This window comes from Scyliorhinus torazame, chromosome 5, assembly GCF_047496885.1.
Source record: "Scyliorhinus torazame isolate Kashiwa2021f chromosome 5, sScyTor2.1, whole genome shotgun sequence".
In the NCBI taxonomy this organism is placed as follows: domain Eukaryota; kingdom Metazoa; phylum Chordata; class Chondrichthyes; order Carcharhiniformes; family Scyliorhinidae; genus Scyliorhinus; species Scyliorhinus torazame.
Window position 1 is genome coordinate 176850619 of NC_092711.1, and position 23047 is coordinate 176873665.

General features: G+C 46.9%; 1 protein-coding gene across 2 annotated transcripts; it reads right to left on the reverse strand.

Annotated features, from left to right (window-relative positions):
• Nucleotides 1-1245: 1245 nt before the first annotated feature.
• On the reverse strand, nucleotides 1246-18702 carry LOC140422436 (uncharacterized). Of its 2 annotated transcripts, XM_072507452.1 has the most exons (3): nucleotides 18388-18702; nucleotides 16919-18024; nucleotides 2803-3043 (listed from the first exon to the last, which is right to left on the reverse strand). In XM_072507452.1, exons 2-3 carry the CDS (start codon nucleotides 17604-17606, stop codon nucleotides 2832-2834), a joined length of 900 nt encoding a protein of 299 aa, XP_072363553.1. In that variant the 5' UTR covers nucleotides 17607-18024; nucleotides 18388-18702; the 3' UTR covers nucleotides 2803-2831. The 2 variants fall into 2 exon arrangements, with proteins under 2 accessions (XP_072363554.1, XP_072363553.1); XM_072507453.1 differs by lacking the exon at nucleotides 2803-3043 and adding an exon at nucleotides 1246-1816 and having other exon boundaries at nucleotides 16919-18702.
• Between the last annotated feature and the right edge of the window lie 4345 nt (nucleotides 18703-23047).

Here is a 23047-nt window from a genome sequence, read left to right on the forward strand (position 1 = left end):
CACATTCTCCCCGTGTCTGCTTGGGTCTCACCCCCACATCCCAAAAAGATGGATTGGACATGTCAAACTGCCCTTTAATTGGAATTTATTTTTAAAAAGATAATGAGCAGATGATGTGTTTTTAGTGATGTTGGTTGAGGGATAAATATTGACCAGGACACTGGGGATCAGACACTTTAGGAACTTTCAAGCGGTTATTGGATAGGCACATAGAGCACACCAGAATGACAGGGAGTGGGATAGCTTGATCCTGGTTTCGGACAAAGCTCTGCACAACATCGAAGGCCAAAGGGCGTGTTCTGTGCTGTACTGTTCTATGATCTATGATCTATAACTCCCCTGCTCTTCTTCAAAATAGTGGCTGTGGGAACTTTTACACCCACCTGAGGGGCAGACAGGGCCTCAGTTTAACATCTTATTTGAAAGACAGTGCAGCACTCCCTCAGTGCCGGGACGAGGAATGTTGGAAGTGATTTAAAAAAATTATTTTTACAGTACCCAATTCATTTTTTCCAATTAAGGGGCAATTTAGCGTGTCCAATCCACCTAACCTGCACATCTATGGGTTGTAGGGGCGAACACGGGGAGAATGTGCAAACTTCAAATGGACAGTGTCCCAGAGCCGGGATCAGACCTGGGACCTCGACGCTGTGAGGCAGCAATGCTAACCCACTGCGCCACCGTGCTGCCCTTTGGAAGTGATTTTTGTCTTCCGGTCCTTGGCGTGGGACTTGATCCCAGAACCTTCTGACTCAAAGGTGAGAGAGCTGCCCACTGAGCAACGGCTGACACTATAGACCAGTCATTTTCAAACTCAGGGTCACGATCGGCAGGTGAGTCGAAGGCAAGCATTGGGAGGATCGTGGGGCCATTGGTCATGGCATTCCCGATCACGGGAAGAAGTGCACAATGGCCGTGACCGGCCGCAACCAACTTTAGGAATGCCGACCGCCCCGTGCATGTGTTACCCCTCAGCAGTGCACAGGCCTGGAGCCCAGCGGGGCAGAACGTTTCCTCCTGACGTCAGCGTGCTGACCAAGGAGTAAATTCTTTTAAAACATCGATGGAGTTTTCTGCCCAGAAGTGGCGACAGAGAGCAGGTCACCTGCCCAGACCCATGTTCAGGGTGCAAGGGAGATTGCTCCAATTTGTAGCTGCCAGCAGTGCTCATGTGAGCTCCAGGGCCTCTGGTGAACAACACATTATAAAGAATCCAAAATCAGGAACAGAACAGCATAAAGATGATTTTTTTAACGTATGGCTTTATTAATTGTGCTAATGTGAATCCAGGTGCAAAGCTCACGTGTGTTCTATGCGGGAGGAACTGGCAAATGAAAGTTTAAAACCCTCAAAACTTCAAAGGCATTTAAAGATGAATCATGATGAGTTCAAGGATAAACCTTCTTAATTTCTTTCAACGGATGCAATGAGAACTTAAATCATCAGTTGAAGTCCTTGGCAGAAATGTAACAGTGAATGACAAAGCAAATGAGATCGTGAGAACCAAGCAGTCTCACCTGTCACATTAAAGTTACAGAAAAATTTTCGGTCGCGATGGTCGGCTGGCATGGGTCGTGATAGTCAGCTGCCGTGGGTTGTGATGGTCGGCAGGCGTGGGTCGCGATGATCGGCTGGCGTGGCTCGCGATGGTCGGCTGGCGTGGGTCACGATGGTCGGCTGGCGTGGGTCGCGATGGTCTGCTGGCGTGGGTCGTGATGGTCGGCTGCCATGGGTCGCGATGGTCGGCAGGCATGGATCCCGGAGAATGGCCAGTTGGTAAAAATGGGCCCCGGTCAAAATATTTTGAAAAACACAGCTACATACAATACAAAGTTAGAAAGGGAAGGATACCCTTTAAAACTCCCACTCTTTGCCTCCAGAGCCGAAATCAAATAATAAAATCCCCGGTATAAATAACATGGAATTGACTAACAAATGTTGAAATGTTGGTTTAGGACCACAAGTTTAGATTTCGCATTTGAGCCTCGGGCACCTTTCTGTTTCTCGTGTCATTGACAGGCAGGAGACGGAGCTGAGGGCTGAATTTAGCTGAGAATAACGGGGCCTGCGCACCAGTTGGGAAACTGCCATGGGCATCGCACTAATAGAGAGACAAGAAGGTGCTGGAGAACTGACTGGGAAATGGGCCTCCAACCAATTGTTATATCGGTCACTCAGAACTAAAGAGAAACCCGTCTCTTTAAATACATATACAGGGAAGGGGCTGCAATGAAATCTGTCCCTTTTAACCTGCACAAAAACAGGAGACTCAGATTCACAGGCTGCAGGAGTTCATTCGTCCCATCGTGCGTCTGCTATCTCTTTGAAAGGTCTCTGAGTCATCCAACTGCTCTGCTCTTTCCCCACAGCCCTGCAAATTCTTCTCTTTCAAGTATTTACCCACTGGAAAGATACTCGTGAATCTGCTTTCAGGCAGATCAGAACAACTCGCTGTGTAAACAAATAAAATAAAATCTCATCTCCCCCTCTGGCTTCTTTGCCAATTACCTCAGAGGGACTCACTTTCTGTTAAAGAGTCTGCCAACCCTTCTCTTCCACTTTCCCTATAGTGCATCAATCTAGTAATGAAACGTTGAATAAAATCAAACATTTCTATTGATAAAAGTTCATTAATTAAACAGAACATGGTTTTAAAAATGTTAATAATCCTGCTTATGTTAAATGTGAGGGTATCCCAAAACCCAGAAGGGTAACATGGAATATCGGTTCTTAGTGGTGCATATTTTCAATTTGGTATAATGTGAAAAAAAGATATGCAAACCAGGAAGGAACAGTTCAGTCTTGTTGTGATCAATTAGTAAAGTATTAACTTAAAGGAAAACACACAAGGAAATTATGATGGACAACATCAATACACTTACTTGCTCCTCTTGTCTCATTGTCTGTGCTTGTGATCTCATTACTACACAATCAGGAAACACCCAAGGATGTTCCATTTGCAATTTGTCTGTCGCTTGATTGTCTCCTGGCTGTTCAACCACAGTGGGCATCACTATTATCTGTGACTCACCTGTATCATTCCCTGAAATGAATTGAATCCCTGCAATTAGCAATGTTCCTACCACTCCTACAACCATTCCTCCCATCTTCAAAGCTACTTCTTAAGTTTGCTCTCACAGAGGAATCCTTTAACCTCCCCGTGAACACTGGTAACTAAAATTTCTTCCTTCAACATCACTTCTGAACAGATATATTTATCCCATACCATTAGGGATTGCCTTGCTCCTGTATCTGTTAAAATGTTAATATCATTTCCCATTCCATCCTGTAAACCTGAAAAGACTTTCCCTTCACATACAAAATCGTTAAACACATAACCACCTGCAATTCACTCTGCCCCTTTACAGGTTGTGCACCCATTTTCACACCTTCAATTAGTCCTATTGTTTGTTCTTCTCTGTGTATATACCCTACTAGCTTATCTTGTTCTCTTGTCTCTCATTTAATATTTCCTTTCTCAAGATGTATACCTCCAACTGGTTTGCCATTTAATCACAACATAATGATTTTATATGGTGCAATTTAGTACAATGAAAGCATCTAATTTTCCTCATAACCCTTATTCCTTCAGCAACATCTTTTTTACTTTGAGGTGAAGTCTCCTTGGAATTTTCAACCATTCCTTCTCTTGCTTGACTGTCTTTTCTCGCACCTTCCCATTTTCTATCCTTCTCATATTTAAAAGTGTGACATCAGCAAGTTCAGCAGCCTGCCCGACAGTCTTATTATCCTTTTGTTCCTGTACATGAGTTCCTGTAGTGAATCTCTGAATTCTTCCAAAAAAATTATATCTCTAAGAACCTCATTGGTTCCTTATATTTTTTATGCTCTTACCTACGAATCCAAATTATTTTGTTTAACCCTTTCAAATTGAATCTAAGTCTGTCCAGACCGTTTTCTTACATTTCAAAGCTTTTGCCTCTAAGCCTCCGGTATTAACTCACAAGCATTCAATGTAGCTTTCTTCGCTGTATCATACGCCCCAGACATTTCCTTTGAGAAAGATGCATAGACTTCACTAGCCCTATCTACAAGTTTACTCTCAGAGCAGCGATCAACAATTTAATTTCTCCAGCTATTTTCTCGACATGCTTTCACCAAATTTTGGAAGTGCAAATCTAAACATCTCCCCACTAGGTTCATACATAGAACTATGCCCTTCCTCAACCTGCCCTGATGTCTCTTTTTTAACATCCAGAATTTTAAGCTGAAATTCTCTCTTTCTCTCTTTCTCCTTTTCTCTTTCTGCCATTGCTAACTTCTCCCTTTCCAATTTCCTTGGGAAAGATCTCACTTATTCCATTTCTTTTTCCTTTTCCTCCATTTCAACTTTCGTAATTGAATTTTTGCCAACACAATTGCCTCATTTTTGGGAGGAATTGGTCTGTCTGGCAACTCTTGTACATTTAAATTATTCGCTATTCTTTCAGCTACCTTTCTTATTTCCTGTGGGTAACCCTAATTGTTATGAGTTTGCCAATTCCATCAATATAGTTTTAGGTACATTTTGCAAACCATACATTGTCTACTCCCAAACAAGTCTTAGCTATTGCAGTCACCTTATTTTAAATCACACAATCCCTTATTTCAACACTTTGCTCATTCTCGTTACATTTAAAAGTCATAAATTCCCTTTCACCCAAGGTATTCTGCTTCTCAAAATCCCAGATGAGCTCCCAATTTTGTTAAGAAACCCTCTTATGTTAAATGTGAGGGCATCCCAAAACCTGGAAGGATAACTTGGAACACCAAGTTAGTGGTGTATATTTACAATCTGGGATAATATGAGGAAAGATATGTAAACCAGTGAGGAAAAGTCCAGTAGTGGTGTACTCAATTAATAAAGAATATTTGTTAACTTAAAATAAACACACAAGACAACAATACACTACAACAATGCACTTCACTACAATAATGGTCATACATCCACAGCATCTTATGAAGTTCCCCTGTTCCCAGCTATCTACGCTCCTGAACACTGAGAAATGGCCCTTTCCCAAACAACATCCAATATGGGCGGCATGGTAGCACAGTGGTTAGCACTGTTGCTTCACAGCGCCAGGGACTCGGGTTCGAATCTCTGCTTGGGTCACTGTCTGTGCGGAGTCTGCATGTTCTCCCAGTGTCTGCGTGGGTTTCTTCCAGGTGCTCTGGTTCCTCCCACAAGTCCCAAAAGTCACACTTGTTAGGTGAATTGGACATTCTGAATTCCTCCTCTGTGTACCCGAACGGGAGCCGAGTAGTGACGAGGGGATTTTCACAGTAACTTCATTGCAGTGTTAATGTAAGCCTACTTGTGACAATAAAGATTATTATTATATAACTCCATGAGCTAAATCCAGAAGGTAGTTACCATCCATGAGTTCTCTTGAAGGTGGGAGAGTCCTTCTTCCATTCAGCATAATTGTTCTCTGAGGAATCTAAAAACCAGCAGCTTTCTGACTGGAGTTCTCTGCTTTGTGACAGAGTCCTGTTTGTTAGCGGTTTCTCTCTCTTCTCTCCTCCTATCTCCCATTAACCCTGCTGTGGAGAAACATTTTTTTCAATTTGATGTTATTCTCTCTCACTAACACTTTGGACAGGCTTTTAACATATAGTGTGAATGATATTCTTATCTCTCCACTTTGAACTCACCTCTTCTACAGTCTAACAGTCTAACACCTATTTCTATCTGGCACTGTCGCCCCCCCCCCCCCCCCCCCCCCCCACCCCCATCACTTCAGTAAGCTTGTTTTCGGTCCCCCTTGTATCCAATTCTTCTTACTTTATTTTATCCATATTTTTTAATGAAAGGGATAGACAGGGGAGATGCAGGTAAGTTGTTTCCCCTGGTTGGGGAGCCTATAACTTGGGGCACAATTTCAAAATAAGGGGGAAGCCACTTAGGACCGGTCTCGGAGGAGACATTTCTTTACTCAGAGGGTTGTGAATCTTTGGAATTCTCTACCCCAGAGGGCAGTGGGAGCTCAGTCATTGAGTGCGTTTATAGCAGAGACTGACAGATTTCTAAATACCAATAACACAAAGGGATATGGGGATAGTGTGGGGGAAAAAGACATTGAAGTGGATGATCAGCCATGAACGCACTGAAGGGTGTCATGAAGCATGCTAATGTTATCTGTTGGGTATCCCAACTTGGAACACCGGTTCATGGCGGTGTATAGATTTATTTTGTTTTGGTGTGAGGAGACAAATGAAACCCCAGTGAGAACAGATTGCCCAGTCATCGTACAACAATTATTAAAGACTATTTATTAAAGTAAAGACAAATACACTCAAACAGGATGATTCTACTCTCACGCAATTCAGATGTGCGAATTACTAAACGCCACATTTTATAGAGAACTTACTCCTGGTTACACACTATATCTACAATCCTGAACTTTGTAAGACTTCCCCTGTTCCCCAAACAACATCCAAATTAAATAACCGGCTATAGTTACCACACAATACAGGGATGATACTCAAGTCTGGGAAAACGTTCTCCTCTGATCCAGCGAAGCTATTTCAAACTGCCGTTACAAAGGTTTTCTGCACTGCCTTGGCTCCAAGACTTAGAAATGTATTTGACTGTAAACCTGGTCTTCAGGCTGGATGGCTGGAACCTGCCTACCTTTCTCTCGGAGACTCCGAGATGTTAACTGCCTCTCTTTGCCTCTCAGGGTCTGGTCAATTATACCTTTTTTGTTCTTTGATTATGCTTTGTGCATATTCAGCTGTCTGTCCTGATCAACTTCCATATCTAAACATTATCATATGACTATCTCTTGGACTTTTCCCAATCATCTGTAATCTATTTCTCTTCCATAAGCCATTCATTTTTGATTCTTCTCTAAACGGCTGCTCTAAACCCATTACCAGGGAGAGACGCATATGAATTGAGGACTTTTAATATCGTCTACTGCTGTCGCCAGGCAGATTTATGACAATGACGGAACCAGCTCGATGGGCTGAATGGCCAACTCCTGCTCTTCTGTTCCAATGTTACAAAGATAAGTAAGAAAGTATAGGGCGGCTAATATAGCCATGATTAGGAAGTGGGTAGTGGGGAAGGGGTCGGCATGGGAGCGGATGGAGGCGGCGTCATGCAAAGACACCAGTCTGGGAGCATTGGTAACGGCACCTGTGCCGTTCTCACCGGCCCGATACTCCACAAATCCGGTGGTAGTGGCGGCTCTGAGAATCTGGGGGCAAAGGAGGAGACATAAGAAAGTGGAGGGAGCATCGATTTGGACCCCGATTTATAACAACCACAGGTTTGTAGCGGGTAGGCTGGATGGTGGGTTCCAGAGTTGGCAGAGGGCAGGAATTAGAAGGATGGGGGATCTATTTATAGATGGGAGCTTTCCCTGCTTGAAAGCTTTGGAGGATAAATTTTAATTGCCAGCAGGGAATGGTTTTAGGTATTTGCAGGTGCGCGACTTCCTGAGAAAAGAGGTGCCGGGCTTTCCGCTGCTGCCGCCAAGGGGGATACAGGATAGAGTAGTTTCCAGTACCTGGGTGGGAGAGGCGAAGGTTTCAGATATTTACCAGGAGCTTTCGGAGGCGGAGGAAACTCCGGTGGAGGAGCTTAAGGGCAAGTGGGTGGACGGGCTAGGAGGAGAGATAGAGGCGGGTCTATGGGCAGATGCCCTAAGCAGGGTTAATACCTCCTCATCGTGCGCCAGGCTTAGCCTGATACAATTTAATATAGTCCACCGGGCACACATGACAGTGACTATGATGAGCAAGTTTTTCGGGGTAGGGGATAGGTGTGCGAGGTGTGCGGGAAGCCCAGCAAATCATGTCCACATGTGAAATGAAAATCGCTTATTGTCACAAGTAGGCTTCAAATGAAGTTACTGTGAAAAGCCCCTAGTCGCCACATTCCGGCGCCTGTTCGGGGAGGCTGGTACGGGAATTGTACCCACGCTGCTGGCCTGCCTTGGTCTGCTTTCAAAGCCAGCGATTTAGCCCTGTGCTGAGAGAAACATATGAGCCATGATTGAATGGCTGAGCAGATTTGCTGGGCTGAATGGCCTAAATCTGCTCCTTTGTCTTATGATGTGACATCTCATCAAATGTCTTTGGAAATTGAAGTGCACCACATCTACCAGTTCCCTTTTATCCAACTTGAATGTTACTGTGGGAAAAAACTCTAACAGATTAGTCATACACAATTTCCTTTTCACAAAGCCATGTTGGATGTGCCTGATGAGCCTGCTGTAATCTCCTCGGTAATGGATTTCTAGACTTTCTCTATCAATGTTAGGCTAACTGGCCTATGGTTTCCTGTTTTCTGCCTCCCTCCTTTCCTGAATAAAGGTGTTACATTTATTATTTACCAATCCACTGGGACCTTTCCAGAATCTGAGGAATTTGGGGGGATTTTGGAGGTTGAATAAACTTGGTTTGTTCTCACTGGAACGAAGGAGGTTGAGGGGCAACCTGATAGAGGTCTACAAAATTATGAGGGGCATAGACAGAGTGGATAGTCAGAGACTTTTTCCCAGGGTAGAGGGGTCAATTACTAGGGGACATAGGTTTAAGGTGCGAGGGGCAAGGTTTAGAGGAGATGTACAAGGCAAATGATTTACACAAGAGGGTAGTGAGTGCCTGGAACTTGCTGAGCTGCCGGAGGAGGTGGTGGAAGCAGGGACAATAGAGACATTTAAGGGGCATCTTGACAAATATATGAATAGGATGGAAATAGAGGGATACGGACCTGTAGAGGGAAGTGTAGAAGTTTTTAGTTCAGAAGTGCAGCATGGTCAGCGCAGGCTTGGAGGGCTGAGGGCCTGTTCCTGTGCTGTACTTTTCTTTGTTCTTTGATTATAACCAATGCATCTGCCCTCTTTGCCACCACTTCTTTTAAAACCCAAGGATGCAGGTCATCCGGTCCTGGGGACTTGTCAGCCTTTAGGTCGAATAGTTTTCCTGGCATCTTTTCCCTGGTGATTGTTCTGTGTTCCTCCCTCCCTATTACCTCCCGATTTTCAATTATCTTTGTGAATTGTTCTCAGTCTGCTCCTGTAAAGATCGACACAGAATACCCGTTTAATGCCTCTGCCATTTCTTTGTTTCCCATTATCAATTCCCCAAACTCATTCTCCAGAGGACCAAAACTAGCTTTAGTCACTCTATTCCTTTTTAAATAGAAATTTTTACTATCTGTTTTTATATTCTGAGAATGTTTACCCTCAGACTCTAATTTTTGCCTCTTTACTATCTCTTTGGTCAATCTTTGCTGGTTCTTAAAATCTGTCCAATCTTTAAGCGAACACGAACCTTTGCAGATTTGGACGGTGTTTCTTTCAATTTAATCCAATCCTTGACTTCCTTATTTAACCATGGATGATGCATCCTTCTCAAAAAGCTTTCCCTCACTGGGATAAATCTTTGCTGAGAGCTATTAAGAGTCAGCCACTGCAACACTGATGTTCTAACTTTTAACCTAGTTTCCCAGTTCACCTTAGCCAGCTCTCCCTTCATAACCTTCGAGTTACCTTAATTTACAATTGAAACACTCGCCTTAGACCGATGCTTCTCACTTTCAAACTGAATGTGCAATTCATGATCATTATGATCACTGTTACATAAAGGCTCCATCACCATTGGGATATTGATTAATCCTGTCTTATTGCAACTTACCAGGTCTAGGATGACCAGCTCCCTGGTTGGCTCAAGAATGTAGGCTCAAAGAAATGTTTTTTTAATCGTTCATGGGATGTGGGCATCACTGGCTGAGCCAGCATCTGTTACCCAATCCTGAGGGCATTTAAGAGTCAACCACATGGGCGGTACAGTGACGCAGTGGTTAGCTCTGCTGCCTCACGGCGCTGAGGACCTGGGTTTTGATCATGGCCCGGGTCACTGTCCATGTGGAATTTGCACATTCTCCCCGTGTCTGCGTGGGTCTCACCCCCACAACACAAAGATATGCAGGGTAGGTGGATTAGTCACTCTAAATTGCCCCTTAATTGGGAAAAAAAGAATTGGGCACTTTAAATTTAAAAAAGAGTCACCCGCATTGTCCGTGGATCTGGACTCGCAAGTGGGCCAGACCAGGTAAGGATGACAGATTTCCTTCCCTAAAGGACAATAGTGAACCAGATGGATTTTTAAGGCAATCGACAATGGCTTCATGGTTATCTTTAGATTTTTAATTCCAGCTTTTGTTATTGAATTCAAATTTTACCATCCGCAATGGTGGGATTCAGACCAGAGTCTCCAGAGCATGAGTCCAACGACAATACCACTACGTCACTACCTTCCCAGAAAGACTCTGTGAACCCATTTTCCAGTTAAGTTTTGAAAATCAGATTCTCCCATGTATGTCCAAAGACGTGCAGATAAGGTCAATTGGCCATGCTAAATTGCCCATAGTGTAATGGGGTTATGGGGATAGGTGGAGGTGTGGGCATAGGTAGGGTGCTCTTTCTAAGGGCTGGTGCAGACTCGATGGGCCAAATGGCCTTCTTCTGCACTGTAAATTCTATGATTCTATGTAGATTAACACCACCCTTGAAACAAATGTACCACAATCATCAAGCCTCATGTATTACTTCCTATACACTCTACCTACAGTGTAATCACTCTTAGGAGGGCCATTAAGTACTCCCACAAGAGACCTCATATATTTAATATTTCTTATCATGAACCAAACTGAATCCACATCCTGATCTTTCAAGCTAAGGTGATCTCTCAGTACTGAACTAATGCCATCCTTAATAGGCCAACGTTGTCTACCTCATACGCTGCAGGAAAGGATGTCCCGAAGCGTGGTACATTGGCGAGACCATGCAGACGCTGCGACAACGAATGAACGGACATCGCGCAACAATCACCAGGCAGGAATGTTCCCTTCCAGTCGGGGAACACTTCAGCAGTCAAGGGCATTCAGCCTCTGATCTCCGGGTAAGCGTTCTCCAAGGCGACCTTCAGGACGCGCGACAACGCAGAATCGCCGAGCAGAAACTTATAGCCAAGTTCCGCACACATGAGTGCGGCCTCAACCGGGACCTGGGATTCATGTTGCATTACATTCATCCCCCACCATCTGGCCTGCGAAATCCTACCAACTGTCCTGGCTTGATACAATTCACACCTCTTTAACCTGGGGTTACCCCATCTCTGGATCTGTAAAGATTTAATCACCTGCTAATGGTCGCATTCCAGCATTGTTTGGCTTCTTTGAATTTGTCTATATATATGTTTCTGGAACATACCTCTTCATTCACCTGAGGAAGGAGCAGTGCTCCGAAAGCTAGTGACATCGAAACAAACCTGTTGGACTTTAATCTGGTGTTGTAAGACTTCGTACTGTGCTCACCCCAGTCCAACGCCGGCATCTCCACATCATCCTTAATAGGGGCTAGTTTAGGACAGTGGGCTAAACAGCTGGCTTGTAATGCAGAACAATGCCAGCAGCACGGGTTCACGGGTGACAATAAGCGATTAGTATTAACAGCAGCGATATGGGTGGCACGGTAGCAGCGGTTAGCACAGCGGTTAGCACTGCTGTTTCGATTCCTGGCTTGGTCACTGTCTGTGCGGAGTCTGCACGTTCTCCCCATGAGAAACTGCATGGGTCTGCGTGGGTTTCCTCCGGGTGCTCCGGTTTCCTCCCACAAATCCTGAAAGATGTACTTATTAGGTGACTTGGACATTCTGAATTCTTCCTCAGTGTTCCTGATCAGGCGCCGGAGTGTGGCGACAAGGGGATTTTCACAGAAACTTCATTGCAGTGTGTGATGAACGGTTACTGTATTACTGTACCCTTATCATCATGTAAGGTGATGTCCCCTTTAAGACCGGGCTTGGAACCCTGGGGGACTCCGCCTCCGCCAACCTTGGAGTCGTATATAAGGGGCCGCCTTGTGGGCGGCACCCAGTTAGCACCTGTCTCGGCACCAGGCTAGTTCTTAGCTTATTTTAAAGCCTTCTTTACCGTTTACTCTCTAAGCGTCATTATTGCGTGTACAACAATTTAATAAGCTAAACTACATCAGGATGGACGCCGGCCTAAAACCAGAGAAGCTCAACCTGGAAGCACGGACACCGGAGGCAAAATAATTTTTTTAATACTGGGTCCGATGCTTCGAGACCTACCTGGACTCCTCAGAGACTCCCATCCTAGGGCCACGCAAGCTGCGCCTACTCCACGCCCAGGTGAGTCACAGAATTTCCGCCATGCTCGAAAAGGCGACTACTTATGAAGAGGCGGTTGAGTTACTCCGCAAGCGGTACGTCAAGCCTATCAACGACGTGCATGCCAGGCACTACTCTCTACCTGACGGCAGCGCTCGGGGGAATCGCTAGACAAATTTGTTGAAAAACTCACCGCGCTTGCCAGGGACTGTGATCATCAGGATTTGACAGGGGAAACCCATATGAACCTGCTCATCAGAGACGCGTTCGTGTCCGGCATCCGCTCGACCTACATCCGGCAGCGGCTACTCGAAAACGGGGCAAAAGACCTCCAGGACACGCTAACGCTCGCCTCCTCGCTGGCCCGACATAATTTGGGCACATACCCCGCGGACTCTGCGACCCCCCTCGGACTTCCTCAGACTCAGCCACGTTACGGGCCTGCACCGCGCGGCAACCCGCTCATCCTGGTGGCACACCGTGCCACTTCTGCGGGCAGGGCCAGCATCCATGCCCACGCTGCCCAGTCCGCTCTGCTATTTGCAGCGAATGCGGGAAGAAGCGTCATTTTGCGAGGGTCTGCCTGGCCAGGCTCAGGGGCCAGAAAAACAAAGAACAGCCGGCCCGAAAATCAGGCTCTCAGGCCCGCAGGCCTCGCAATGCGGCTGCGCATCAACCCGACACGCCCCCTTCTGACGCGTCATCTGCCTCGTGCGAATCATGGGGACGGCCATCTTCTCGACCCAACACGTGCGACCGACGGCGGTGGCCATCTTATGAGTCCGACTCGGCTGAGGACTCGGACTACCCGTGATTGGGAGCGATCACCCTCGACCAAACTCGGCCAAAACATCTGCAGAACTCGATGATGAAGGTCCAAGACAACGGGCGGGACACTTCATGCCTCTTCGACTCCGGGAGCACGGAGAGCTTTCAGAAACGGTAAGGCGCTGCAATTGTGCGCCCATCCCTCATCCCAAACCATAGCCCTCGTATCCGGGTCCCACTCGGTACAAATCAAGGGGTACTGTATCGCGGATCTCTCGATCCAGGGCGCCGAATACACCCGTTTCAAACTTTATATCCTCCCCCACCTCTGCGCCCCCCTACTGCTCAGACTGGATTTCCAGTGCAGCCACCGAAGCTTGACACTGAAGTCCGGCGGACCCTTGCCCCCCTGACGGTGTGCAGCCTTGCAACACTGAAAGTCGCACCACCCTCGCTATTCGCAAATCTCACTCCCGACTGTAAGCCCGTCGCCACCAGGAGCCGGCGATACAGTGCCCAAGACATGACTTTTATCAAGTCAGAGGTTCAGCGTTTACTGGGAGAGGGGGTCATCGTGGCTAGCAACAGCCCCTGGAGAGCACAAGTGGTGGTAGTCCGGTCCGGGGATAAGAAACGGATGGTCGTGAATTATAGCCAGACCATAAACAGCTTCACGCAGCTTGATGCGTACCCTCTTCCTCGCATAGCAGAAATGGTAAATCGGATCGCCCAATGCCGAGTATTTTCCACGGTCGACCTCAAATCCGCCTACCACCAGCTCCCCATCCGACCAAAAGACCGCCTCTATACTGCCTTCGAAGTAGCCGGCCGGCTCTTCCACTTCCTCAGGGTCCCCTTCGGCATCACAAATGGGGTTTCCATCTTTCAAAGGGCGATGGACCAAATGGTGGACCAGTATGATTTGCGGGCTACATACCCATACTTGGACAATGTCACCATCTGCAGCCATGACCAGCAGGACCATGACGCAAACCTCGAAAAGTTCCTCCAGACCGCCCGAGCCCTCAACCTGACCTATAACGAGGAAAAATGCGTTTGCCACACAACCCGGCTAGCCATCCTCGGCTATGTCGTGGAAAACGGGGTCCTAGGTCCCGACCCCGACCGCGTGCGCCCCTAAAGGAACGCCGCCTTCCTCGCAGCTTCAAGGCCCTCAAACGGTGCTTGGGGCTCTTCTCCTATTACGCCCAGTGGGTCCCCAAATATGCGGACAAAGCCACGATATTTCCCCCGTCGGCTGAGGCTCGATTGGCCTTCGACCGCATCAAGGCCGACATCACCAAGGGCGCTATGCGCGCGGTGGACGAAACTATCCCCTTCCAGGTAGAGAGCGATGCGTCACACATTGCCTGGCTGCTACCCTCAACCAGGCAGGCAGACCAGTAGCGTTCTTCTCCCGGACCCTCACTGCCTCCGAGATTCGGCACTCTGCAGTCAAGAAGGAGGCACAAGCCATTGTGGAGGCTGTACGGCACTGGAGGCACTACCTAGCCGGTAGGAGGTTCACCCTTGTCACCGACAAATGGTCGGTCGCCTTTATGTTCGATAACGCACAACGGGCCAAAATTAAAAACGATAACAGTTTGAGGTGGAGGATCGACCTCTCCACCTACACGTACAATATCAAGTATCGTCCAGGGGAGCTCAACGAGCCCCCGGATGCCCTGTCCCGCGGCACGTGCGCCAACGCGCAGGAGGACCGCCTGCAAGCCATCCACAATGACCTCTGCCACCCAGGGGTTACCCGGCTCGTCCACTTTATCAAGTCCTGCAACCTACCTTACTCAACCAAGGAGGTCAAGGCCATGACCAGGGCCTGCCAGATCTGTGCGGAGTGCAAACCGCACTTCTACCAGCCAGACAAGGCTCGGCTCATGAAGGCCTCGGGGCCCTTTGAGCGACTAAGCGTGGAGTTCAAGGGGCCCCTCCCATCCACCTACCGCAATGCCTATTTCCTCACCTTTATTGATGAATTCTCCCGCTTCTCATTCGCCATTCCCTGCCCCGACATGACTTCTGCCACCGTGATAAAGGCACTGCACAGCATCTTCACCCTATTCGGTTTCCTCACTTATATCCACAGCGACGGGGTACATCATTCATGAGCGATGAACTGCGTCAGTATCTGCTCAGCAAAGGCATCGCCTCGAGCAGAACGACCAGTTATAACCCGCGGGGAAACGAGCAGGTGGAGAGGGAGAACGCGACAGTTTGGAAGGCTGTCCTTCTGGCACTACGGTCGAGATTTCTCCTAACCACCTGCTGGCAGGAGGTCCTACCCGACGCCCTACACTCCATTAGGTCGATCCTCTGCACGGCCACGAATGAGACCCCTCACAACCGATTGTTTGTCTTCCCCAGGAAGTCTACCTCCAGGGTCTCGCTTCCACCTTGGCTGATGGCTCCGGGACCTGTTCTTCTCCGGAGGCACACGAGGAGCCATAAAATGGACTCCCTGGTCAAGAAGGTCCGATTACTACACGCAAACCCCAGTTACACCTATATCGAGTACCCTGACGGCAGGCAAGATATACAGTTTCCCTCCGGGATCAGGCACCCGCTGGTTCCACTATAACACCCCCCCGCCTGGCCCCACTCTCCGTTGGTGGGCACCTACTGCGCGTGCCCCCTAGCGCCCCCCCCTCTACACACCCCACCGGCGCCGGCACCGCTACCCCCAGCCCCAACTATTCCCCCTGCACCCCAATCCCCTACCTCGACCCGGACCAAGGCTCCGACCACCGTGCTCCCGGACGTACCCTCAACTAAGACGTCCGTGTCCGCCGCACCACTGCCCGCGCTGAGGAGGTCGATAAGGACGATCAGGCTGCCAAGACGAATGGACTTATGATGGCACTTCACCCCCGCCAGACTTTTTTTAAAACGGGGGTGAATGTGATGAACGGTTACTGTATTACTGTACCCTTATCATCATGTAAGGTGATGTCCCTTTAAGATCGGGCTTGGAACCCTGGGGGACTCCGCCTCCAGCTCCGCCCACCTGGGAGTCGTATATAAAGGGCCGCCTTGTGGGCGGCACCCAGTTAGCACCTGTCTCGGCACCAGGCTAGTTCTTAGCTTATTAAAGCCTTCTTTACCGTTTACTCTCTAAGCGTCGTTATTGAGGGTACAACACAGTGTTTATTTGAGCCTACCTGTGAAACTAATAAAGATTATTATTATGATCCTATCACCTTTTCCCAGCTTCCTGCCATTCCGATTTGTCAACACCTTTCAACATTTAGATATCAGCCTTCGTCACCTTTCGACTAAGTTGCTGTAATGTCTATCAGGACATTTACCTTCATCAGTGCTGACAATTCACCCTTTTGTTTCAAACGCTGTGTGTATTTTCAATCCATTTTCAGGGGTTCCATAATCCAATAGGATTTGATGAGAAACCTCTTTACCCAGCGAGTGGTGAGAATGTGGAACCACAGTGAGAGGTTGAGGTGAACAGCATGAATACATTGAAGGGGAAGCTAGATAGAAGGATATGCTGATGGGGGAGATGAAAGGGGTGGGTGGAGGCTCATGTGGAGCATTAATAATAACAGAGACCAATTGAGCCGATTGGCGTGGCCCTGTGCTGTAGACTCAATGGAACAGAGACAAATGTATTTATCTTAAATCTACCAGAAGTGGGTGGGAAACACTATTTACTATCCAGGACAAAATATATGCCCTTCATCAGCTTCTGTGGATCATTTCAGTGGAAATGTTCTCTCCCCGGCTCAAAGAGCATCAGCCTACTGGAAGCAAAGTAACGAGACCAGCGAGTCCAGCAGAAAGAAACCCTCTGATCCTCCCGATTCACCAAGTGTCAGAATGAACATAGTTCAGTCCTGGATGTGATTAACAGCAGCAATAACAGCAGAATCCAACCCCTGTCACCACTTGTGAATATGCTGGTGTCTCTGCAGGTTACATAACAGAGTGAATCTCTTCCCACACATGGGGCAAGGGAACGGTCTCTCACCGGTGTGAACTCGCTGGTGTCTCATCATAGATGTTGAATGATTGAAACGCTTTCCACACATGGAGCAGGTGAATGGTCTCTCCTCAGTGTGAACTCGTCGGTGTGTCAGCAGATTGGATGAATCACTGAATCCCCTCCCACACTCCGAGCAGGTGAATGGCTTTTCCCCACTGTGAACGCGCTGGTGTGTCAGCAAGTGGAATAACCGAGAGAATGCTTTCCCACAAACAGTGCAAGTGAATGACCTCTCCCCAGTGTGAACTCGCTGGTGTGTCAGCATGTGAGATGAATTACTGAATCCCTTTCCACACACAGAGCAAGTGAACGGCTTCTCCCCAGTGTGAACTCGTTGGTGTTCCAGCAGGTGGGATGACTGAATGAATCTCTTCCCACACACCGAGCAGGTGAACGGTCTCTCCCCAGTGTGGATTCGCTGGTGTCTATGCAGGGTGGATACGTCACTGAATCCCTTTCCACACTCAGAGCAAACGAACGGCTTCTCCCCAGTGTGAACACGCTGGTGTGTCAGCAGGTGGGATAACTGACGAAATCCCTTCCCACATTGAGAGCAGTTGAACGGCCTCTCCCCAGTGTGACTGCGTTGATGGATTTCCAGCTTTGATGGGAAATTGAATCCCTTCCCACAGTCTCCACATTTCCAAGGTTTCTCCATGGGGCAGGTGTCCATGACCCTCCAAATTTGATGATCGGTTTAAGCCTTCTCCACACACACAAGACTGGTACTGTCTCTTCCCACTGTAAATGGTGCAGTGTTTTTCAGACTGTTTAACTGGTTAAAGGTCTTTCCACAGTCCGTTCTCTGGAACACTCTCACTCGGGTGTGTGTGTCTCGGTGCTTTTCCAGTCATACTGATGTTTAAAATCTTTGAAGCTGACAGATCGGACAAACATTTCTCCTTCTAGATTCGAAGGCCGATGAGATTCAGGTCCCAAGGAATCGAGTGACTCTGACAGATACCAGATGTGACGTTTGCGATTTCTGTCAAAGGTGGATGATATTCACCATGCAAAAACTGCATGACTGTCAGATCTTGATGTGACGTCTGGTTTGAGATTTCAGTCTGAAATCCTCCCTTACCTGTGTCCTGTAAAATGGATTTACAAAAGTCATCACTGTCAGTACAGAAAAGAAATTGAGAAAAATGTTAGTTTCTATGGAACATTTTTCCTCTCTCATTCCCCAAAGCTGTAAGTCTCCATCCCACACACTTTCTCTCCATTCTCACTCTGCTGTATCTAATCTTCACCCTCCCAATTCTCCTGAAGGTGCTAATTCAGGCTGATTGACAGATCCATGCTCACTACTTCCTGTCCTGGACACAGAGAGCTGAAAATCTTCTTTCAGGCTGCCAGACATATGTCTATATTACTGGACTAAAAATGTGTTTAATATACAAACTGGATTCACATATTTTCCCTTCAGTTGCTGCAAGTCACCAATATCCTACCAGAATGAGAAAAGAAATGGAAAGGGGAAACATTGATTCCTCCCAGATGTTGACCAGAGGAGGAACTTTTAAACTGTAACTCATTGTCCAACTTCCGCCCTGTGACGTCACAGTAGAGCCCTGACGGAATCAGCCAATAGGAATCACTATGCTTCGCGGTGACGTCTTCGGGGTCACCTGCGCAGACCCGGCATGCGGACACGGGAGCCACGCCCCGCCCCTCGACACCTCCTCGAGATAAGGTTTCCAGGCAACCGGCTGACGGCTCTGGCTTGAGCGAGAAGCCGCTCGGTGATCTCCCTCCCGGCTCGTGACTGGGCATGTCCAAGGAAGAGGGGAAGCTGCGCATGTGCGAGGAGGACCCACCCCTTGACCTTCCTGCTGAGGTCTTGCCCAATGGGAGGACCGGAAGACGCTGGTCCTCCAGTCAATCATGGCGAGGACATTGAGTGATAAAAGATGGAGCTCCACAATGATTCAAACTTCCTCCTGTCTCCAACATCTGTGAGTAAAACACTTTCTTTTCTCCCCCGTTCCATTTCTTTTCTCATTCTGACCTTCAAGTGGTCACTTGCAGCAACTGAAGGGAAAGGAAGTGAATCCAGGGAGGGCGCAGACTCTGGAAAGGTTGGCTCAGGTCTCTCTCTCTTAAAAACATTGACATCCTTTGCTCCCTCAGCTTGACACATTTATTTGTCTGGCTAAAAGGATGGTCTCTTTCCCAATGTTCACAATTAAAGGGCTGGTTTCCCCAGGAGATGGCTGACATTCAAGGAGACAGTAAATTAATATCGGACAGAGATATGTCGAGATATGACTTTGAAATATATTGCCATCCTTTACTGTCACTGGGGCAACAGCCCGGAACTCCCTCCCTAACAACACAGTACCTACACCTCAAGGACTGCAGCGGTTTAAGAAGGCAACTCACCACCACTTTCTGAAGGGCAACTAGGAATGGGCAATATGTGCTTGCCTAATCAACGACGCCGACATCCCGTAACTTAATTTTTAAAAAGTGTTATATGGTACATATTAGATATATTATTTACGGTTCTATAATAAAATACATTTATTATTTCCAGTTGTGTAATATTGTGCTGTAGGTACGTTATGTATTTCCAGCCATCTCTTTCCTCAGAGGGTTGTTAGTCTCTGGATTTCTCTTCCAAAGGGACCAGTGGAGTCGGGGTGGTCACTGAATATATTCAAGGATGAGTTGGACAGATTTCTGATTGACATGTGAGCCAAGGGTTATGGGGAACAGGTAGGAAAATGGAGAGAAAACTAAGATGAGGGATTTCTTCACTCAATTGTGTTTGCCAGCATTGACAAAGAGTCATCGGACTCGAACGTTAGCTCTTTTCTCTCCCTACAGATGCTGCCAGACTTGCTGAGATTTTCCAGCATTTTCTCTTTCGTTTTGGATTCCAGCATCCGCAGTAATTTGCTTTTCTTCATTCAATGATGTGATTAAGCTTTGGAATTCTCTACCCCAGAGGACTGTGACGCCTCAGTTATCAAGGCACAGATTGATAGGTTGTGAAGATAGGTAGGGATATGGGGGATAGTGTGGAAAAGTAGTTCTGAGGGCCAATGATCTCATTGAATGGTTGAGCAGGTTCGATGGACTAAACGGCTGGCTGCAGCTCCTATTTGTTATGATCTCTGTGTCCGGGACAGCAAGCAGTGAGCATGGATCTGTCAATCAGCCTGAATCGGCACCTTCAGGAGAATTGAGAGGGTGAATATTAGATACAGCAGCGTGAGAATGGAGGGAGAGTGTGTGGGGTGGAGATTTACAGCTTTTGGGGAATGAGTGAGAAAAAAATGTACTATAGAAACTAGAATTGTCTGTGCTGAATTTCTATCATGTACTGACTGGATGACTTTTGTAAGTTGTTCCAGGATATTAGACGGTGAGGAATTACAGACAGAAATCCCAAATGTCACATCTCTATCTGACACTCAATTCTTTGAATCTGGAAGGAGAGTGTTTGTCCGATCTGTTGGCTTCAAAAGATTTTAAACATCAAAGTGACTGGAAAAGCATTGAGACACACATACCCGAGTGAGAGTGTTCCAGAGCAATGACTGTGGAAAGAGCTTTAACCAGTTACACAGCCTCAAAAAAAACACACCATTCACAGCGTTTGTTCTGTGTGGTAGGAGGAGGTGGGGAGGCTGCAGAAAGATTTAGACAGTTTAGGAGAGTGGTCCAAGAAATGGCTGATGAAATTCAACGTGGGCAAGTGCGAGGTCTTGCACTTTGGAAAAAAGAATAGTGGCATGGACTATTTTCTAAACGGTGACAAAATTCATAATTCTGAAGTGCAAAGGGACTTGGGAGTCCTAGTCCAGGATTCTCTAAAGGTAAACTTGCAGGTTGAGTCCGTAATTAAGAAAGCAAATGCAATGTTGTCATTCATCTCAAGAGGCTTGGAATATAAAAGCAGGGATGTACTTCTGAAGCTATATAAAGCATTAGTTAGTATCCATTTAGATTACTGTGAGCAATTTTGGGCCCCACACCTCAGGAAGGACATACTGGCACTGGAGCGGGTCCAGCGGAGATTCACACGGATGATCCCAGGAATGGTAGGCCTAACATACGATGGAACGTCTGAGGATCCTGGGATTATATTCATTGGAGTTTAGGAGGTTGAGGGGAGATCTAATAGAAACTTACAAGATAATGAATGGCTTAGATAGGGTGGATGTAGGGAAGTTGTTTCCATTAGCAGGGGAGACTAGGACCCGGGGGCACAGCCTTAGAATAAAAGGGAGTCACTTTAGAACAGAGATGAGGAGAAATTTATTTAGCCAGAGAGTGGTGGGTCTGTGGAATTCATTGCCACAGAGGGCGGTGGAGGCCGGGACGTTGAGTGTCTTTAAGACAGAAGTTGATAAATTCTTGATTTCTCGAGGAATTAAGGGCTATGGAGAGAGAGCGGGTAAATGGAGTTGAAATCAGCCATGATTGAATGGTGGAGTGGACTCGATGGGCCGAATGGCCTTACTTCCGCTCCTATGTCTTATGGTGTGTGGATGAGGCTTCAACTGATTGTCCAACCTGAAGAGACAAAAGGAGACCAAATACATGGGGAAACGGTGGAAATGTGGGGACGATGGGAAGGGATGCAGAGCCCCATCAGAGCTGGAATCTCATTGGTGCTGCTCCCAATGTGGGAAGGGATTCAGTGAAACATCTATCCTGTGGATACATCAGCAAGTTCACAGTGGGGAGAGGCCATTTATATGCTTGGTGTGTATGGGAAAATATTCACTCTGTCATCCATCCTGCTGATGCACCAACGTGTTCACGCTGGGGATTACTACTATTTTGGTCATTTTATGAACTTCTTCCTTTGATCTAATAGAATCTTTAATTTTTCTTGTTAGTCATGGTTGCATCACTTTTCCTGTTGGAATTTCGTCCCTTAAAGGAATCTATATTTGATGATAATATGTAATGATTCCTTAAATGGTAGTGATTGCCTGTCCATCATAATACCTTTATTGAAAGTTCCCAGTCCAGAACAGACAACTTGCCCCTCATAACTTAACAGTTCCTTCTGTGAGAAACACCCGGATAGATCTTCAGTGAATCCCTTTCCACATTGAGAGCGGGTGAACAACCTCACCTTAGTGTGAACGCGTTGATGAATTTCCAACACAGGTGGGAATCTGAATCCCTTCCCACAGTCCCAACATTTCCATGGTTTCTTCATGTTGTGGCTCCTTGTATCTCTCAAGGTCAGACAATTCATTGAAGCCTCGTCCACACTGTCATGTGAGGGTCCCTTTAAGAAAAGTGTGTTTTATCAAATGGCTGCAGTGATGTCACTGTGTGGGTGGAGCTGGGCTGTGATTCTGACTTTTACTTTCGTTTTGAGCTGGAAGCTGCTTTGTGCCTCTGAGATTTTTGGTTTCATTTTCAGTTGGGAGCTGCATTCAAACAAACAAAGTGTATTTTTGGTCGCTCTCTCTGCATGCTAAAGAAGGTCTCCAGACCACTTGATAACTTCAAAGTAATACCTGTTTTCTGTAAGTAATTCAAACCTACAGTTTTGTAGGAAAAAAGGGTGTTTGGCTTAGGAATGTTGTTAGGAAAGTTATTAAGGGTTACCTATAGAATACTCTACCTTTGGGGGAGTATTTGTGTTGGTAGTTGATAAGATGTTTACTCTGTGTTTATAAAATGTTAACTGAATTCATAGAATAAACATTGTTTTGTTTAAAAATACTTAAGATCTTTGTTGCATAACACCTGGAAAGTGGGTCCTTGTGCTCCTCATAACCAAAATCTAATAAACGTTGTAGGTCAGGTAAACTCCATGATATACTTTGGTGTTCTCGAAACCCTGGCCCATAACACACAGAACATGGGTATAGTCTTTCTCCATTGTGAATGGTGCGATGTTTTCTCAGTCAGTGCTCTGGTGGCACAATGGCTAGCATAGCCTCTTCACAGCACCAGGGACCCGGGTTCAATTCTGGCTTGTGTCACTGTCTGTGTGGAGTTTGCACATTGTCCCTGTGTCTGCGTGGGTTTCTTCTGGGTGCTCCAGTTTCCTCTCACAGTCCAAAGATGTGCAGGTTAGGTGGGGTTATGGGGATAGGGTGGGAGAGTGGGCCTAGGAAGGGTGCTCTTTCAGAG